The 20,548-nt window shown below is 54.1% G+C and overlaps 1 protein-coding gene across 1 annotated transcript in view; it reads left to right on the forward strand.

The window, feature by feature from the left end:
* Positions 1-20,548, forward strand: part of NCOA1 (nuclear receptor coactivator 1) — a gene marked incomplete at its 5' end in the record, with an annotated part of 66,449 nt that overhangs the window by 36,950 nt on the left and 8,951 nt on the right. The window contains 7 exons of the mRNA XM_082480777.1: positions 3-143; positions 1,022-1,169; positions 1,887-3,231; positions 9,463-9,646; positions 12,493-12,678; positions 15,007-15,133; positions 19,555-19,723. Coding sequence (XP_082336903.1) covers positions 3-143; positions 1,022-1,169; positions 1,887-3,231; positions 9,463-9,646; positions 12,493-12,678; positions 15,007-15,133; positions 19,555-19,723 — 2,300 coding nt within the window. The remainder of the gene's footprint in view (positions 1-2; positions 144-1,021; positions 1,170-1,886; positions 3,232-9,462; positions 9,647-12,492; positions 12,679-15,006; positions 15,134-19,554; positions 19,724-20,548) is intronic.

The following is a 20,548-nucleotide window of genomic DNA, read 5'->3' on the forward strand; positions in this document are numbered from 1 at the left end:
AGGTAAAATCATCTCCATTGACACCAGTTCCCTGAGAGCAGCCGGTAGGACGGGCTGGGAGGATTTGGTGCGGAAATGCATCTACGCTTTCTTCCAGCCTCAGGGCAGAGAGCCTTCATACGCCAAACAGCTCTTTCAAGAAGGTAAAGGGCTCCTCTTCCTCGCTGGCGCGCTCTCCTGCCGAGCAGCGGGAGCTGCAAGGAGAAGTCGGAACACAGCCCTCCTTGCTGGATAAATGATTTCTGGAAAAACAAATGCTGCAATAACAATCACAAAGTGCCAAAGAGAGAGGGGAAAGGGCTGTGTAACGCTGGAGGAGCTCCTCCAGCCGGGAGGTTCACTCTCACCCTTCAGGAAATATAGAATTGAGACAAATATGAGTTAAATATGGTTTGGTTTGTTTGGGTTTTTTTTTTTTTCCTGTGCAAACGCCATCCCCAGTGTCTAAGCAGAAGTGGAAGCTCTGTTGGCTCTTTTGTCAGCATCTTTGCTGTGTTGGCTCTTTGATGAGCATCTTTGCTGTGTTGGCAAGGATGCTCACAACAGGGCTGGAGGGAAGGCGGGAGGTAGGAGCAGGAGGTCACTGAGCCTCTGGAGAGCTGTAACTTTGCCAGGGCTGCAGCGGCAGCATCCTGCTGCACCTTCCCAGCCTGGCTGGGCTTCATCAGCCTGGAGGCTGTACACTGGTGATTGAGTGATTGCCTTTTCGGAAGCTCTGACCACTCAAGGACGGTGCTGGATGGATTTAGATTTAATCACTGCAGGACACGGGTTTGGAGCTGGAGAAGCAGCTGGGAGGATTTCTCTGCCACCGTGGTTATTCCTAACCCTCTCATTTTCTGGTTCTATGGGGTTAGCCACCATGCAGCATGTGGTTTGGGTTGCTGGGGAGGTGGTTGTCCCAGGCAGAAGTCCTCCCTCTCCTCTGCTCCCTCCATCCTCCTCCTGGTGCTTGTAGGGTGTTGTGGGTTCTGGCTTGAGTCTCTAAGGGGGTTGATGTGTTTCTGGTTGTCTCCTTTAGTGATGACACGCGGTACGGCCTTCAGCCCCTCGTACCGATTCACCCTGAGCGATGGGACAGTGCTCAGCGCCCACACCAAGTGTAAGCTCTGCTACCCCTCCAGCCCGGAGATGCAGCCCTTCATCATGGGCATCCACGTCATCGACAGGTACGTCCCCACCGTCCCGCTACCGAGCCATGCCAGTGCCCAGGTGGGCGATCCAGGAATCAAAGAGCCTGTTCCCTGCAGTGGAAGGAGGATCCACTGGTGGTCCGTGATGCTGGTTTGGAGGTGTGATCCCCATGAGGAATCTGAGGCTGAAAACCAGCATGACGGCAGCTCTGTTGCTCTTGGTTGTTCTTGTTTTGCAAAGAGGTGGCCCCGGGAGTTCATGTGGAGATTTATAGCCGTGCTTCACATTTCTGCCTTGCCCTGGAGAACTTAAAATATTTGGGGAGGGAGAGGCTCTGACAAACTGACAGGACAGGGAGAGGTGAGGCTGTCGACCTGGGCCATGCTGGGGAAGTGTGAGGGGGCTGGGGCAGAGGGGAATGCTGTTGGACCATGGTCCTCCTCCAGCCGCGTGGGAACGTGAGACCCAGAGAAGGTGACGCCTTTGGGCTTTACCCGGTGAGTGGCTGCAGTCCTGAGCAGCGTCACATTTCTGGAGAGATGCTAAAGCTGCTGCACCCCATCCATGCTACTGAAATGGATCCAGAAGCGCCGGTGGAGGTGGGAAGGCTGAGACAACCAGGGCTCGCGAGGTGCTGCTCTCCAGGCTTAGGAACTCTACAGCGTGGATGGGGGGCGGGAGCTGCCCGAGCAACACTGAAGGTTTAGGCAAAGCCTCTTGTGACTCTTTCCTCTCCTTTTTGTCTCTTGCAGGGATCACGGCATGCTCTCACCCCAGGAGAACACTAACTCCGCGATGTCCCTTCCCCGGGTCAGCCCCTCGCTGAACCCCAGCATCTCCCCAGGGCAAGGCATGGCTTTGCCGCCCTCCATCCCTCCCTCCAACGGCAGCATGTTGGCCACCAACGTGAACCAGCAGCCAGGCGCCGGCCTCCACAACAGCAACTCCAGCACCAGCCAAACCAGCTTTGGATGTTCACCTGGGAACCAGATAGGAGCCAACGTTGCCTTAAGCCAGGGACAAGCCGGTCCCCAGAACAGTAACCACACTTTGAACCTCAATAGTTCCCCCATGAATAGTCCAGGGATTACCCCACCACAGTTCATGTCTCCGAGGCATCGGGTCAGCCCAGGGCTGGTGCCCAGACCCCGAGTGCCCAGCAATCCCTTCTCGCCCACCATGCCCACCATGCACTCACCAGTGGGCATGGCCAACAGCGGCGGCGGTGGCGGCAGTGGCACTGGTGGCGCCAGGCCCTTTCCCAGTGCCCCCATAAACTCTATGCAGGGGCTGACCGAAGGCCCCAGCACGCCGGTGGGCTACTCCACGCCACCTCCCGTGCTGAGACAGCTCAGCTCCCAGAGCTCTCCCGGCCGCCTTGCCATGCAACCCATGAAAGCAGAGTCCAAGGACAGCAAAGAGATTGCCTCCATCCTGAGCGAGATGATCCAGTCTGACGGTGGTTCTGGGGATGGCAAACCACTGGACTCGGGCATGCTGCACGCTGGTGACAGGCTCTCAGAGGGGGACAGCAAGTGCTCCCAAGCCACCAGCCACAAGCTGGTCCAGCTCCTGGCTACCACGGCGGAGCAGCAGCTTCGGCACGCCGATGCGGACACAAGCTGCAAAGATTCATTAGCCTGTGCGGGCACCGCTGGCACCTTGGCCTCCGGCAACCCTCCCAGCAGCACCTGCCCTTCCTCCCATAGCTCGCTGACCGAGCGGCACAAGATTTTGCATAGACTCCTTCAGGAGGGAAGCCCTTCTGATATTACTACCCTGGCCATGGAGCACGAGAAGAAGGAGAATGCCCCGAACCCTGCCACCACCCCCACGGCTCAGAGCCAGCTGCCGGGAACCCCGGACATCAAACTGGAGCCAGATGCGCTGAAGAAAAAAGATGTCAAGGATCACCAGCTCCTGCGCTATCTGCTGGACAAGGATGAGAAGGAGCTTGCTGCAGCCCCGGCGCTGAGCCTGGACGATGTGAAGGTGAAGGTGGAGAAGACGGAGCAGATGGAGCCCTGTAATACGGCCCCGGTACCGCTCACCAAACCTCCTGCCACGGAGGAGGTCAAGCTGGAGACGCAGGGCCAGGTGAGTTGACCCATCTGCATCCGTGCTAGTGGGATGCTCTTGACAAGTCATGTTTTGGGGGCAGTTTCCCCCAAACCTGCTGGCATGCTCCCTCCACAGCAAGGCGGTGGGGCTGGGAGAGGCATGGGGAGATATCCTCTGGCTACCACACCTTCTGCACTGTTGCCACCTTCTGCAGTGCTGGTGCCACCTTCTCCAGCACTGATGCCACCTTCTGCAGTGCTGGTGCCACTTTCTCCAGCACTGGTGTTACCTTCTCCAGCACTGGTGCCACCTTCTCCAGCACTGGTGCTATCTCTTTTTGTCCAGATGCTTCACGTTTTGGCAGCTCAGATCTTCAGGTTGGTGGGAAGGAAAGGGAGAAGTTTTACCAAGGTGTATAAAAATGAGAAAGAAACCTAGTGCATCACTGCAGGTGGTGGACTTGAGTGAGGAGAAGACCACGTGCGTGTTGCCATGCAAAAAGGTTCTTAATTCTGCATCTCTGAGCACATTCAGGGTTCGTGTCCTAGGGAATTTTCAATTCCTCGCCCTCTTGTTGGCTGAGATTAGCAATTATACGGGCTTTTTAGTTATCCTAAAAGTATTATTAAATTGAATAATCCAGTGACACATCTCTGCAATAGAGATTTGGGTGTATAAATATTCATTACGCGCGGCTATGAATAGAAGAGATTTCTTCTTTTTTGAAAGCCAGGGGAGATGGTAACATGGATAAGGCTGCTTAATCCTTTTTAAGCAAAGAGAAGAGAGCGGCTGACACGAAGAGCGGGGCTGATCGCCTGCTTACCGACTGCGGCAAATACGGCTGCCGGCGGTCGGAGATAGGGGATGAATAACAGAGCGCTCAGAGAGCCTCGAATGACAACTACACAATAAGTCTCTTAATAAGGTTAAGGGCTCAGTTGGTTTAGGAGCCGCGGTCGGTTATGCTGTAGGCGAGTGGGAATCGGAACTCCTTACCTCTTTCTGTAATGTTCTTTCCTGGTGTCATCCGCATCACCCTCCCCCATCATAGAATCATGGAATGGTTTAGGTTGGAAAGGATCTTGAAGATCATCCAGTTCCAACCCCCCTGCCATAGGCAGGGACACCTCCCACCAGCCCAGGTTGCCCACGGCCACCTCCAGCCTGGCCTTGAACACCTCCAGGGATGGGCCCTCAACAGCCTCTCTGGGCAACCTGTGCCAGTGCCTCACCACCCTCACAGGGAAAAACTTCTTCCTCATGTTCAATCTGAACCTGCCCTCTTCCAGTTTAAAGCCATTCCCCCTCCTCCTATCGCTACATGCCCCAGTAAAAAGTCCTTCCCCAGCTCTCCTGTAGGCCCCTTTAGGGACTGGAAGGCTGCAAGAAGATCTCCCCAGAGCCTTCTCTTCTCCAGGCTGAACAGCCCCAACTCTCTCAGCCTCTCCTCATAGGAGAGGTGCTCCAGCCCTCGGATCATCCTTGTGGCCCTCCTCTGGACATGCTCCAGCAGGTCCATGTCCTTCTTCTGTTTGGGACTCCCGAGCTGGATGCAGTACTCCAGGTGGGGTCTCATGAGAGTGGAGCAGAGGGGCAGAATCACCTCCCATTTGATGTCCCATCATCTAGATTAACATAAATCGCCTCCAGGTGAGGAAGACCTAAGTGAAGGCATGCTTATTTTGGGAGGCACGTTGGAGCTTGCAGGTGGGCAGTGAAGCCGGTACCCACCAGTGAGCCGGGTCCCCACCGCCGTGCTCCTGCAGAAGGCACAGCGTCCTGCCGGGAGATGCGCGGGCTCTTGGATGGAGCCTCCCCGACCTGCTTTCACGGAGCTGGGAGCATGTCGGGGAGCGCGGCTGTCGCCGAAATTAGGCCAAATACCAGGGCACAGGAAGACCTTTGCTTGCCTGGTCTCCCAGACATCCACGTGCAGGATTCGCTCGCTGGCCGGGGATGCAGACAGGCTCTTTGCTGACCATCAGTGATGGTTCCAGGTACACCATCCTCCGGAGAGCGCAGAAAGCCCTATTAATTAAACAAGGCTGCGCTAGCTAATTGTGCTCTGCTGGCAAACAGGCACACAGAGCTCGGCTGACTCGAGCCTGGATGTTTTTATAAGCCCCTTTCCTGCGTTTGGAAGCAGATGAGCATTTTTAGGCTCCTTTGTGGCTTTTGGGTTCCAAGTGTCCCTCTCCGGGCAGCTGGAGAGCGTCAGGATTATACGTCGGACCATACTGAGTACTTCCAAAGAGTTAATAAAAGAGGCTGGAGAGGGTTTGCAGAGTCTTAAAATGGATTTTCTGAGGAGTGAAGAACCCTTCAGTGCTCAGCAGCTAAGGACAGAGTTCCGTTTCCACGTGGTCTCTGTTACAGGCTGCTCTGCTGCGGCGTGGGGAGGGGGAGATGCCGGTTCAAAGAAAATCTAGCACTCGCTAGGTTTTTGTTTTCATGTGTGATTATTTTAAGAATCAAAATGTCAATTAAGAGCAACGTTAATTGTGGGGCAGTGTTGGCATCTCATCTTCAGCCTCGAAGGAATTCTTTTCTTTCCACATTTATCCTATGGAAACACCCCGGGATGGCTCAGAGCCGCCTGTTAATGGGGTGAGAACAGGAAATGTTTGGGTAGGGGTTGGGAAGGAGCTAATAGGAATGACAAAAGTGAAAAAAAAAAAAGGAAGGAAAAGAATAAGCAAGGTTTTGGAAGGGCTTTTCATCCTTGTGCTTCAAAGCATGAGCTGAACTTCAGGTAGCGGAAGAGGAGCCTTTCCTTCAGGTCAGATTGTCTTCTGTCTGCCCTTGGGCACGGTGCTGGGGAGCAGGCAGCGCTGCCTGCACGTAGGAGCGCTCCGCCACGCGTGGGCGGTGGAGTCCAAAGAGAAGTCATGGATGCCCCACCACTGGGAGTCTTCAAGCTCAGGTTGGATGGGGCTCAGAGCAACCTGATCTAGTGGAAGATGATCTTCAAAGGTCCCTTCTAAGCCAAACCATTCTGTGATTCCATGAAAAATAAAGTTTTACCTTCTTTTTCATTCGCTTTTGGCTCTGAATCGACAGTTCAGCTTGTTTTCGCAAGCAGGGTAGAATCCTTTTCCCAAAAAAAGGAAAAGAAGAGGAGTGACAACAGAGAGTGGGACATCCCTATGGAAATAGCTGCCTCCAGGATCCAGGGCTCCACAGAAAGTTCAAATGATCTGAAGCTTGCAATAAATTCATGGGATTATTTCATTTGTGCAAATATTTTGTTGCCCAAGTAGCTTGGAAAGAGAAGTGTCTCCGCTCCATGGGAAGGTCCAGCCAGGGATGAAGGTTCACTGGCTGGGTACCACCTGGAAGCATCTCTGTCCTCCTCCCCAGCTGATTTCACGCATGGGGCATCCTGCAAACCAGCTGGGTGAGGAGTGAAGGGCAGAGAGGAGATCCTGTCCCTTGGTTTGCCTTCAGTTGGCTCTGGTTTTGGAACCTTGTTTCTGCCGGGAGCTGGAGGTTTGGGGAAGAAGAAGCAGTTCAGAAATATTCAGCCACCCCGTGTCTCCATCCCTTGCACCGTGGGTTTTCTCACCTCTTTGGGGACAGAAATAGGTCGAGGAGATCTGAGCTTTCTCTGAGCAAGACTGGATGGCCTCAGCTTCTCCAGCCCTCCAGCACCATGTGTTTTCTAGACATGGAGGAGAAATAAAACACCCATTAAAGTGGGCACAGATTCCTGGTGCAAGTTCGGGTGCTCCAGAAAAACAACTGATGAGCACCCTGCTCCCACCACGTGTCCTTCATTCCCACCTCTCTGTCCTCCAACCTCTTCACAAACCCAACGAGCGATGCAAGAACTTCACTGCTCTCGTTTCATCTCCACTTAACATTTGGTTTGGATGCCCACAGCTGCCTCTGTGCCCTTCTTTTCCCTCTGCCTCCAAAATGACCTTCCAGCAGGAGGAAATGGATTTGAGACGTATTTCTGCTGTGTCGTGGATGTCTCCCCTTTGCTTCACTTCTCTTTGTTTTGCAAACTTGAGCTTTAAAGAAATTCTGCTTGGTCGAGAAATTGCATTATTTGGAAGAGACATGCAGCCTGCTGCAGGAGTTGAATTTGCTGCGTTTAATTCTCTGTGTGAGCCTGGGTTTAGGAGGATATTCTTTGCAGGGCTCTGGAGTTAGGATTTGATGGAAAGGATCCGGGGGACAAGAAAAAGGCTGGGTGGTCCGTTATAAATCGTAATATTGATGCCTGCTGCTCATGGTGCGCTTTTCATCATCAGCGTTGTCTAAACATCATTTAATTCACAAACTGCCACAGTAAAGGAAAAACCAGCGCGTGCCCTGTCACGTATATTAAAAATACCGATTCATCTACCCAGGGGCTACCGTGAGAGCGTAGGGAAGGAGAAAAAAGAGCGGTGAAGGTCAAGAAGGGATTCTCTGCCATGGCGAGAGGCGTGAGCGGGTTCTCTCAGGTCTCAGATGCAGGACTGGGCTCGTGGTTTCGATGGAGCCACCGTTATTGGAGGGTCCATCCCAACGTGGAGCTTCCCGCTGCTGCCCCAGGCTACTTCCTGGCAATTCTCCCACCTTTGTGCCGTTTGCCACCCATGGAAGTGCAAATGGAAGCAGCTGCAGTGGCGACAGGGATTGCCACCAGTTTGGAGGATATTATTCGAGACGTGAAATATTTCCAGCTAGGATTTAGGGAGAAACTTCCCATGGTTTCTTCTGGCCAGGGACAAAGCTGTCACCTCAGTAAGAGGCCTTTATCGCTGCTCCGTGAGCCGGGGAGGTGCAGAGGCATCCTGGAGATACCCAAAGCCAGCAGCTTCACTGGATCCCAGCATCCCAGACTGGTGAGGGTTGGAAGGGCCCTCTGGAGCTCCCCCAGTCCCACCCCCCGCCAGAGAGGGGCACCTCCAGCAGTGGCACAGGACACCTCCAGGCGGGTTTGGAATGGCTCCAGAGGGGGAGACTCCCCCCCTCTCTGGGCAGCTGTGCCAGTGCTCTGCCGCCCCCACAGGAGAGAAGGTCCTCCTCAGGTGGAGATGGAACTGCCCATGGTCACGTTTGTGCCCGTTCCCTCTTGTCCTGTCACTGGGCACCACTGAACAAAGCCTTTTCCCGTCCCCCGGCACCCTCCCTTTGGGGATTGATAAGTGTTGATAAGATCCCCCTCAGCCTTCCCCTCTCCAGACTGAACAGCCCCGAGTCCCTCAGCCTTTCCTCATCAGAAAGACGCTCCGGTCCCCTCATCATCTCCGTAGCCCTTTGCTGGACCCTCTCCGGCAGTTCCCTGTCCTTCTTGAACTTCGCAGCTCTCTATCACGGGCAGGAGCTGTCGGCTGCTGCCTTGTGTCTTGGCTGATGGTGGAGCCTCTTCCCAAAGCTGGGATCCCAATTCCTGCCTCATTTCTCCACCTTCTCCAGACCAGAGCTTTATTCCCTCTATGAAATGCAAAGGTTTTCCCTAGTGCTGTCAAATTTTCTATTAATTACCCCATGTTAATGGGCAGGCTTTCCTTGATGCCGAGGGGGGGCTCTTCTGGAAGCGGTGTGCGTCCTTTGATTTTGACACGTTTGGTTTCCCTTGAGATATTTTTGTCTTTTTAGCCAAAACTCATTTATCTCGGCCCCTTTAATCCCAACCTGCTGCTTTACAGCGCCGCTTTTACAGCCACTGGTGCAAATCCCTTTCCCAGTAACTTTCCCATTTATTCGAGTCCCCGGGCTAAACGTCTCCTCTTCCACTCTTAGCGCTGATGAAGGCTGGAAAAGCTGACTGGTATTTTACTACCCCAGTGAGGGTAATTACATGCCCGAGGCCGGCGTCAGGTTTGGCCGCTTGTCCCAAAGAGTCACTTCTGTTTCTTAGAACAGACCATTTTTTTTATTATTATAATTTCAGCATAAGCATATGTATATTAACAAAGCAAATTATCTCCCATGTTAAATAGCTGGAGGTTATCTATACCGTTAACAATTATGCTAATTGCAGCGTGTGAGCATCTCAAAGCTGTCACCGAGGAGCAAGCTTTGGGCTGGGGACCTGTGTGCTGATGGGGACAGTCCTTGTCCCCCGCAGGGTGTGCATCTGGCCGGGCAGAGGGATGCGGGGCTGGTTCTCTATCCATGCGAGGCGCTCGATGTTTCGGGAGCCGAAGGGATGGGGGGAGCAGCATCGGGGGGGGCTGCACGTGCAGGAAAGCAGCGCTCGCTCTCGCTGATGCTGTGGTTGGGCTGAATCACCCACATGTGATTTTTTTTTGTTTCCTTCCTTAGTTCGCTGCCGAACTGGACCAGCTGGACCAGCTCCTGCCCTCGCTGGAGAAGGCGGCTCAGCTGCCCGGTTTGTGCGGACCGGAGAGAAGCGAGAGCGGTGTGGCCGGTGTCACCGTCAAACCAGAGATGCTGGCAGCCCCCCTGCAGCCCAGCACCGCTGCCAGAGCCCCCGCGGGACTCAACCGTACGTGTCCACCCCCCGGGGAACACCAGCGTTCATCCCCCAAACCAGGTCCTCGCCAGGGGGTGGGAGGAGAGGGTCTCCTCCGTCACCGGCTCTACTGGGGTACCACCATCCTGGATCCGGCCACAGTGGTGGACCTGGGGTCTGGGGTCTGGTGGTGGTGGTGAGCCCCATGGTTGCTCTGCAGACAGCTGTGACGTGAGTAAGAGGACAGGATACAGTCTCTGTGGGACTTGAGTGTGGTCGCAAAGGAGCAGGCAGGCTCAGCCGGAGGTGTTTGAGGTTTCAAAGCATCGCTGTCGTTTCCAGACAGGGGTTTGAGACTTGAGATGCTCAGGTGTAGCATCAAGGACCCTTTTCTAGGTACCAAAAAAAAAAAAAAAAAAAAAGAGATGTGATTTTTCTCCAAAGTGAGCAGTTTTACTAAAGTAAAAATTAGAATTTTTCTCCTGAAGGAGCCTACAGGCAAATAATAAATTCAGGGCGTTACACAGCAAAGGCAAACATGGACCCCGTGGCCAGAGGCTCAAGCTGAGGCTGCTCGGGATGGGCTTCCCTGGGCTGGGTGATAGCAAAGGCACAGCTCTTCCCCGCAAACTGCCCGCATCTGCCGCGGGGAAAACAAGCTTTTACCAATCACAGCATAAATGTGCCCAAATAACTGTTCCCAGCGGTTCCTGCCATGGTGGCACGCTCAGTTAGAGCCCACACTGTGTGCTTGCCGTGCTGGATGTCCTCGTGCCAGCCCCAAGCCCCATTTGGCACCACGGCATCCTGCCGGAGCCGATCCCAGCCCCATGCGGCTTTTTCTGTCCCACACTTGATTTTTCATGGATATAATTATCTGTCACATCTCTGTATCGCTGCTGCTGCAAATCACACTGAGTTTTGAATGCTGAAGTGCGGCTTTCAGAGCAGAGGGAAGGAAGAGTGAGTGGCAGGACAGGGCCCAGTATAAACCAGTGAGCTGCTGGTCCACGTCCTACCCAGGGAGGTATAATCCTCCTGTTACTTATTCAGCAAATGGAGATGAGGAGGTTTTGGGTCCCAGCCCAGCAAGAAGCTGGCGAGGCGGCTGTGGCAGGCAGGGCTGGGATATTTTCGGAGGACTCAGGTTGCAGAAGCAGAGCCTTTAAAAGGGTAGGAGCATCGTAGCAGAAGGAAAAGCAAACGTGGTGGTGTGAGCGGGGCCAAAACTGTGTCGTGAAGAGGGGCAAAGCCCCCCTGGGAGGCTGGGTGGGTTTGCAGCGGGCTCTCAGGGGGAACCCTCCGAGGGCAGCGCAGCATCGTGCCACTGAGCAATGGCTTTCAGGTCTCTACCCCCCACAAAAAAAACCCTCTGCAAGCTGCAGGCGGGCTCTGGAGCAGTGCTATGGGCTGAAACATCGCCCTGCCTGCGATAAATCATGGAGGAAGAGTTTGGGGTCTCATCAGTTGGAGTATCAGCTAACAGAAGATGTACAGAGTAGGGCGTGAGAGAGGGATGCTGGAAGGGTGATGAGTGATGGCTGCATTGAGCCCGGAGGCATCGGGGAGCCGTGCTATGCCTCCCCTCCGTCGGGGAAATGTCTGGGAGGTGAAAAGGAGCCGTCAGCCCCGTAGCTGTAGCCATGGACCAGTTGACCCATCGCCTCTGAGCTGAATTCATCGCGCAAAAGCTTATCACTCAAGCCGAATGGTTCCTTGCCAAGGACCCTCTTGTCCCAGGGCTGAGATGGTTCATACCGTCAGCAGTGGGGACGCTCATAATGCTCCGACATAATTAAGAGCAGGGCTTATTGCCTTCAGAGGGAAGGGAATCCCACATCCAAGTTAGAGCGGGGAGGACGGCGAGCACGGTTGTGGCAGGAGCTGCTCTGCGAGAGCTTGAAATGCCAACTGGTGCCCTGCTGGGGTTTAACTGGTGCAGGGTGGCAACCGTGCACCCCTAAGCCAGTCCCCAAGGATTTAGAGGTGCTGGTGGCCGGGAGGGTTTGCCGACAAGCACAGCTGGTGGCCACCGCCTTGCGGGGCTACCTCTTACATTCAATTTTCAGTTCAACGTGAGTGTTTGAGACGTGCTCCCTGATGGCAAACTGCAGCTGAACTTGCAAAAAAAACCCCTCTCTAAATAAAAATTAGAATAATGTGAGGGCCTAATGACATCGTTTTAATTGATTTAAAGCCAGCAGGTGATAGATGAGAGCTGCACAGGCAGGAAGGCGGCGCGGGTGGCAGCGCTGCTGAGGGTCCCCTCCCGCTGCCAGGCGTAAGGGGTGCACAGCTGCGGCACCGGCGTCCCCCCCGGGGGGAGCAGAGCCTGGTTGATGTGGCTACAGCGAGCAAGGGAGCTGCGCTTCACCTTCTGTAATTCGCTCCGGCCCCGATACCCTCCTTTTAGCAGCGTTCAGAACCTCTCTCTGTACATTAGATGGACGCAACCCCCATCACCCCTGCCTGTCTTATGTCCAGTTGATTATTGTTGTGCCCAGCTGATTATTTTAAGCTCCAGCTACGGGTTTTTGGGTGCCAGCCCTGCTTCTGGATCCCCTGTGCTCCTGGCACAGCACGCGGGAACTGCGGGAGCTGTTGTCACCATCACCTATTGCGTGTGATGCTGGGGGTGCTTCCCCAAGGGTGGCTGCGGGTGACCGAGCCACACGTGGGACCAAACTTTCAGCTTTAGGCGAGGTGACATCCCACCACGATCCCCTTCTTGCCCTCCAAACTTACCGACGCCGGCTCCGCTCCTGGCGGGGCGAGGAATCTGCTGAGCGCTGGTGTCCTTGCAACGAGCCTTGGGGAGAGATCTGACTTGTATGTTTTTTCTTTTCTTTTTTTTTTTAAATAATTTAATGAATCTCCAGCGATGAACAGCGGGCAGGGTGTGCAGGCTGGTCGGGCCCCCTTTGAGTTCTGCGACCCCCTGGAGCCAGCGCAGCTGAGGCCAGTTCCTTGTCCTGCGAGCAACGGCAGCAGCCCGCACGCCCGTGGGCCGTCCCAGCAGGGCAGGGGCACGGTGACCGCACCAAACCCTTTTCCACCCGACACAGGTAAGAACGGCTGCGGGCATCCGCTCCTCTCCACCTTCTCCAGGTTATGCTAAGGCTTTCCAGGGAATCCCACTGGAGAAAAGGCGTCGCAGGGTAGAGCTTGAGCATTGCTGTTCACCAGCAGTTTTTCACAAGGAGCGAGCCTCCAACCTGTGCTTGTTCTTCTCTCTTTTTTCACGTCAGTACAGTTTCGGATGAAAGAAAGACTTTTCTGTCCATCCCGGCTCCCAGGGAGGCAGTCAGAGGAGGCTGCATCCCTTGCCTGAGCGGTGGTGGTGGCTCAGGCTCCCCGGCCACTGGTCGAGGTTTAATTTCCACGAGGATGGGAGCACAGGCAGTGTATCAGGAGAAGAGCTGCAGAAGCAACAGTCTCACCTCACCTTGCTGAAATCGCCAATGGCAAAACACCGCAGACCTCGCCGGGAACCATTTTGGCAGCTTGGGGTCCAGAGAGTCACGGATGCTGTTTCTCTGCCCTCCTTCGCTTCTCTCGATGCATCAAGTGATGCTAAACATGATCTGGAAGAGGGACCTTGCTTGCCACCGTGCACTGGGGCTGTACAACAGCTTGACTGCAGATGCAGAAAGCAAGTAACCCAGATCTCATCTTCTCATGACAGCAGCATGGGACTAGAACAGCTGCCGGATTCATCCACTGTCCCCACTCTGATGGTGGCCAGGCTCCAGGACAGCATCAGCCTGGCATCCTGTGCACCGTTCGCCTCGGAGCACAGATCTGGCCGTGCTCCTGGGGTGGGACTGCCACCCTTCCCACCAGCCCACGGATGCGGGATGCGCATGGCCAGTGCTTGCTATAACTCTGGGTATCCCTGCATGCAACCAGTCACCTGGATCGCATGGAGCTTTTGGTTTGGACAGCTTCTCTCAACAAGGAGAGCATCACAAGAAAGCTTTCATCCTCCTCCGAGTCCCCTCCAGGAGGGGAGGCAGCAATCAGCCCTGCACATGGTGTCATTGCAGCAGTCGCAGCTGTATAATATTAGTATTTTACATCCTGCCCTGATACCCGTTAAGCTACGGCCGGATCCGGCTGCCTCGAGGAGGGTCACCCACACCCTGGTAAATGATGCTGTGCTTGGGAAAATCTGCAACCTTCAGCATCAATGAGCCCGGGGACCGTTTTGGGGCGAGTCGAGGAAGGACTGGGGACGGGCTGCACCATGACTGTGCCATAAGCTTCCCTGGCCCAGCTGGAGCTGCCGTGGCTGCCGCTGGCACTGCCGGGATCTGCCTGTTGCCAAGCAACCTTAAAGGCTTTTTTTAAGAAATTTTGAGAAACAGAGGAGTGCTGGGCAGGAGCTGCTCTGCCAGTGCATGCACTGGGATGCTGAGCATCCCCGAGCTGGAATTCCCCCCCCTTTTTCTCTGTAGGGCTCTTATTTTCTCTTTTTCGAAACCGACCCCATGGTCCAGGTGGCATGTGAAACTGGTGACTCTTTGTGACAACAGTGAAGACACTGGGCAATCAAGCAAATAACATATTTTATTGGGAGAAGAACTGGCACAACTGAGTTTGGTTAAAAGAAGAGAGATTTTCATCTTTAGCAAACGCCTTCATGAGTACTTTGCTTAGAAACTCGGGAGTTTGGCATAGGGGCGGCCACCGATAGCCCATCCCGGTGGGGCAGAGATGCCACCCTGGCCAGAAATATGCTTTACCCCTCCGGCTTCCATCTCCCTGGATCTCCACAGGCTGGTTTGGCTGAGGTGCCTTTTGATCTTCAGTCCCAATTCTGATCTCAAGTGGGATGACGTAAAGTCTCCAGCCTCATAAATCTCCCTGTCCTGGGCTTGGGCTCCAAGTTCTGCTACAACTTAATTTAATTGCGTTGGCTCCTTTCCCTGTGCAAATTAACTTTTCTCCAGAAGAGAGGCAGAAGACGCTAATGGGTGTGGGCTATTTTTTAAGCTGAAATCTTTGGTAGTAACAATTTGCCTTCAAGAAGAAACCCTCTAACTTGACTAAATTTTGAAAGTCTTGCTGGAAATGTGCTGAAAAGGGAAACATTTTAACAGCATTTGCACATACTGGGTACGCAGGGTCATGTGTATCTGCTGTGTGTGCAGTATCTCCATAGCTTTTCACCGAGGAGCTCGTGTTCATAATTAATGGTTAGGAAACCACACCTGGTATCTGTAACCTTGGGTTGAAAAGAGCACTAACTGGTGAACCTTGGCATCCCTTTTTGGGATGTTTTAGGATACTGTTGGTTTCCTGTTGCTCTGAGCTTGCCCAGTCTCCCCGGCAGCACCCCATTCCTCCCCACGCACTAACCTTTCCTCCCCTCATCCTCCTTTTTCCCCCAGGAATGCCTGAGCTGGAGATGGGCGTGCCGGATCACCAGTTTGGACAGCCGGGAATGGGGGAGCAGATCCCCTGGACGGATAACAGCATGGCAGCCATGAATCGAGGGGCGCTGAATAAACCCGAAGAGTAAGTATCATGGGGCTGGTGGCTTCCCGACCTCTCCCAGGAGAACATCAGGATGTCCTGGCAATAGCTGCTGGGGTCAAAGAGACGTGGCCTTGCTTTGCTGCCTGCCTGGAATCCCGGCAAGTGCAAACTGGGACAAGCAGGACTGCCCATTGCCGCACAGTGGTGGTGGTTGCTGCTGATACCATAAAGTGCTGGGACATGGGATGTGAAGGGTGCTACAGTGTGAGAGATGACGTCTGTTCTCTCTCTAGTGACAAGCATGTGAGTAGACAAGGAAGGTGGGATCGGGGGAGACATCCAGGGTATGTCTGGACCTGAATAATCCCATATCATCATAGAATCATCACAGAGTCATCATAGAATCATCACACAGTGGCCATATATCCATAGCAGAGCCAAGGATGCTGCAAGTCCCCAGTATCCCTTACCAATGCTGCAGCCAATATTTGGGTTGGTGTTCTCCAACATTCCTTTTTGGCGGGGCCACTGGTGGGATCTGGAGAACCACAGGACAATTTTGTGTTTTCACATGATTGCAGCTCTTTGTAGTTCCCATGTGTTCGGCTTCAGCTAAAATGATCACAGATGTAATCCAAGGTCAAGTAACCCCCTCCGGTCCTGTGACCACCTTTTTTGGGTTCCTGCCCCATGGAGCAGCCAAGGGGTCATCACCTGCCCAAAGTACAAGGTCACTCCTTGGCTATAAACAGGTTGGAGGAGGCCGTAGGTCAGATATTTTGGGACGGGAGGTCAGAAGGGTGGTGAGCCCTGCTGGTGGAGCTCGGTGGTTGATGCCCTACCAGCCAAGGGGCACCCCAAAGTCCTCGTTGGGGCAGCAGCACTGGCAGCAGGGCTCGAGGAGATGGATTTGATGAGGACGAGAGGTGAATCCTCCCCCTGGCCTGGGGAGGGCTTCTGGTGCCTGGTGTAAGAGTCAGCACTGATGAGCTCTGCGTGGATCCTTTTGCCAAAGCCCAGCCCTGCTCTGCGGAGAGGCGGAATTTCCTCTATTAACTGAAGTCTTTAGCAGATGAGCACAGTCTCTGTTTTCCAGTCATGAAGAAGACACATGTAAGAGTTGTATCTGAGCAAGCCAGTAGCCAAACATCTTGTTCTCAGGGCTAAGTTTGGATTAATTTCTAAAAGCTCTCAGCCCACAAAGAGAGTTTCCTAAGTGGTCTCTGCTGCTGCAACTAGATCTTGGACTTCTGCTGGAAGGACTCTGCCTCTTGTTGCTCGAAAGAGCTGGGAGATAAAACAAATCCCCATTTAATTGAGCATTTACGCCAGCCTGAGTCCTTGCCGCAAGGAAGTAACTTTCCTTTTAAGCCTTGGCGGTGTCATTAGTTTGTGGGGATAAGATCCATGGGGGCACACCTGGCAAAGGGCAGAGCTGCTAGGAAAATCAATCTGATCTTTAAGCTACGAATGTTCCTTAAAATGCTGCTTATGGGGTAAAAATGACCTTACCTTACTCAGCAGCCCTGTGCTCCGAGCACTGAGTCAGACTGGTTGGCTGTGGACATTTTTGTCTCCCCAGCCAGCGCAGCTGGGAGGAAGGGAGCGGGATTTTCTTCTAGCTCACCCTTTGCAGCAGGATTATTGAGTGAGGACCCAGGTTGGCGTGGAAGGCTTGGGACCTCTGCAGGTGTCAAGGAGAGAAACATCGGGCAGCAACATACCGGGACTCCTCGGGTGGGAAAAACATGAGTGAGTCGCTCCTGGGGGTGGTTTTCAGGGTAGAACAGCGTGCCAGGACACAAGGTGCAAGGTGAGATCCATGGAGCAGTGGCATCTGCCCGAAGCCTGGTGAGATGCGGAGATAACAAATCTTGCATGGTCCCTGCATTTGGTTTCAACCACACTTCAAAGCTGAAGCCTGGCTAAAGTTTCACAAGGTAGTATTTGAGTTTTTCGGCTTTGAAGGGGGAGAAAGCAAGGAAAACAATGCTGCGTGGTAGGACTTCCCATGGCTCCATTGGCTCCCTCCGGCAAGGTTGGGCTTAGCACACGGTGGAGCCACCGGTAGAGCCAACACATGGACCGGGGCCACAAGATGACAGCAAGATGAGAGGTAGAGGGCTATTCGTCCTGGTGAGCATCCGTTCCTCCTGAGTTACGTTCTCCAGGTACAGGTGGTTCCTGCCAGAGGCGGCGGGCAGAGGCAACACTGGAAGAAGCTGGTTCCCAGCTCAGTTCCCTCTGGTTACTGAGGTCTGATGGAGCTCCATGGATGAGACCTGCCTTGGCAGCATCTTGGTGGGGTCTAACCACTTCCATCTAGTGGCATAGTGATAAGCTATAAAACCCCGCTTCCACTGCAGCCAAGAGAAGAGATTCTGCTGCGGAAAAGCCTCTAGGCTTCGGTTCTCAAGACCTGCAGATGTGCACCAACTGGGGAGGACACGCTCGCCCTGGGATACGCCCACAGTCCCAGCAGCTGCCTGTCCACCCGACAGAGACCACAGTTGGAGGAAACAGTGCCTTTGGACTGCAGATATTACAGGACTGAGAAATATATTTCAGCTATAGATCAAAGCAGCAGAGCTTTTGCTTTGGGGGTTGTAAAGGTTTCCCAGCTGGGAGGTTCATGTTAGCTGGAGGTGGGCTGAGTTCTTGGCCTTGTTTGAGGAGGTGGTGGTACCCAGATCTCCCAGCACCGGGCGTGCTGGGGAACAGGAGCTTCCTTTTTAAATTCTCCCATTCCCCAAATCCTCCCGTGCCTTTGCCTCTTGATAAAGTGGAACCACTACAACATCCCCTCTCAGGCATAAATGCTCGTGTGTCTTCTGCAGAAGAGGGACACCTTGGGCCAGGTCCAAGGCATCTCGAACCAAGTCCAGGTCGCTGTTCTCGCACATGTTCCTCTAATCCCCCAAGGTCAAACATACCATCCAGGGCCCGATTTGGTTGCCTCAGCACTGGCAGCCAGTGCCATCTGAGATGCCTGAGGTTTCTAGGACATCTGTGCAGGGCCGGAGACTTGCACCCTTCCAGAGTGGTGCTTGGAGGCTGTGCCAGGGAGATGTTTTACGGGACCTCAAGCAGCATTTGACACCATCTCTGCAAGTAGCCAAACTTCTCCTCACCGCATGCAGAATCAGTTTTTGCCTTAAAAAAGCAACCCTGAAGGGTTGCGGTGGGTAGAAAACCTTTGGATAGAAAACTGGGGACATGATGCATGGGGTCCAGGATCTCCTTCGCCCTCCATTACCTGCCAGAGACCCATCTGAACCCCACCATGGCACAGTGCTGGAGGAGAGGAGGGGTGGGGAAGGCTCTGCAGGCTGGATTGGGCTGCAGAGCAGGATGCGCTGGGGGTTTATTTACTATATCAAGGTTGTATTGTCGCCGCAATCTCTTTATAAACCAACTTTTGCCATCCATGCAGAGGTCTGCATGGGCTGAAGAGATGGTGCCAACCTGCATTTCTCCTCTACCTGCCTGTTAAGGTGGAGAAGGAGTCTGTCCTCCCCTTCCTGCGCAAGAACCATGTCTGTGCAGTAAACTTTGTCCTTCGGTCTTGGCACTGAGAAGCTGGGTTTGGTACCAGTGGCAAGTAGCGGGGACCTTGGCCACGGAGCGAAACCGGCCCCACTTTTCACCTCTGTCTCCCCGCTTCCCTCTCTGCTCCCACTCTGCAATTTAAGAAATCCCAGCGCCGAGTATTTCTTTTCCCTGGATTAGGCTGCGTGTGTTGGCTGCAGCGGTCTCGGTCGGATTGGCTTCAGTTCCTTACTGTACATCTGGTCCTCATCTGGAGCTAAAAGGATAAACATGTCTGCTGCTTGAGAACTGCTGGCATGTTCGAGCCCTCGCCTTTGTGCCTCTCTGCGAGCGTGATGTGCCACGGCTCTCTTCGGCGTGTCAGACCCAGCAAATCCGATTGACTCCAATTAGTCATGTCATTGGAATGTCTCTCATTACATATTAATCTTATTCCCAAAGAATATTGAGCGAGCGTTGCAGAAATCTTATTTCTGCAGCTCAAAGGTTCCCCTTTGCCTTCAGCTGCTTTGCTTCCAGCTGCTCCGGCTCCATCCAAACCTCCCCACTTTCGTGCCGGCAGAAGTTTTGCTCAGCCTCCCGCTGTCCTGCCCAAAACGCCTGCGGGAGCAAAGCCTGCAGAAGCACCAAAGTCTTCTTCCCCAAACCTCACCGAAACGCTGTCTGGGCTTTGTTTCCTGGAGAGGTACATCCTTACAAGCAGGTTTTGGCACGGGGCTTGAGCTTGAGCGGGCTCAGCTGGTGTCGGAGCCGGGGGACGAGGCTGCATCCCGTGGGGTTTGCACGATGCAGCGGGGTGGGAGCGAGTCCCCGTGGCTGCAGGGGCTGTGTCGCTCCAGCATTTCCCAGCTCAGCCTCCTCCCTGCTTCCTAAACCTTAACGTGCCTCCTCTTGGCTTCTTCTCTCTGCAGCCAGTGCATCACCTCGCAGCTGGACGAGCTCCTGTGTCCTCCCACCACACCGGAGGGTCGGAACGACGAGAAAGCGCTGCTCGAGCAGCTCGTCTCCTTCCTCAGCGGCAAAGACGAGACGGAGCTGGCCGAGCTGGATCGAGCTCTTGGGATCGACAAACTGGTCCAGGTAAAGAGGAAACCGCTCATGGGACTTACTGGAGGTCACATATGGGGCCAGATGCTGAGGCTTGACGTGAGCGTGGCGGAGGATTTCCAACATCTGGTGGTAACGGGAGGCCAGATGTGAGTGGGAACACACGAGCGCATCAGATTGAGAGACGATACTTAACACCACGCCGTGCTCTCCCCCCGCCAAAAAAGCTGGAAAACAGCCCCGTGAAATACAATATCTCACTTCTCCGCTTTTCAAACGCGATTCCCCCATGAGAACCGGCAGCCTGGCAAAGAGGCGGCCGAGTGGTTTCAGCCCCGGGCGGCTCATGTAACGGGGAGAGCTGGCAGGCTGTCCTGCTTCCCCACCTTACCGGGGGGATTAGGGCACGGAGGAGCCTTCCAGCTGGAATCCCACAGCCTGGGATTCCTGAGCCTGGGTTGTGCTGCCTAATAATATATCTAATGGCCTCGCTGGTATGAAACCGTGCAGCCCTTACTATCGAGATTGGCTTACAGTGCAGCTGCCCTTCTGTCTCGGGTTGAACCGCAGGGGGAAAAGAAAAAAAAAGGAGGTTTGCTTTTAGTGGGGCTGCCTTACTCGGATGGCGCTGGGGCCCTGGTTTCTGCGGCTGAGCTCCGGTGGAGACTCCCTGTTTGCAGATATCCGTGGGGGCAGATGCCTCTGAAGGGTCTGGGGTTTCCTAAATAACAGGGCATGGCAGGGGGAGGAGGCAGGCTGCAGGGGAGCCAGCAAGGGACGTGGAAAACAAGACGGATCGCTTGGGATTTGCCTTTGAGTAGTTTCTTTTTCTGTGCCCCATTGTGCTCACATGCACAC

The sequence above is a fragment of the Vanellus vanellus genome, assembly GCF_965231255.1.
Source record: "Vanellus vanellus genome assembly, chromosome: 3".
NCBI classification, from domain to species: Eukaryota; Metazoa; Chordata; class Aves; order Charadriiformes; family Charadriidae; genus Vanellus; species Vanellus vanellus.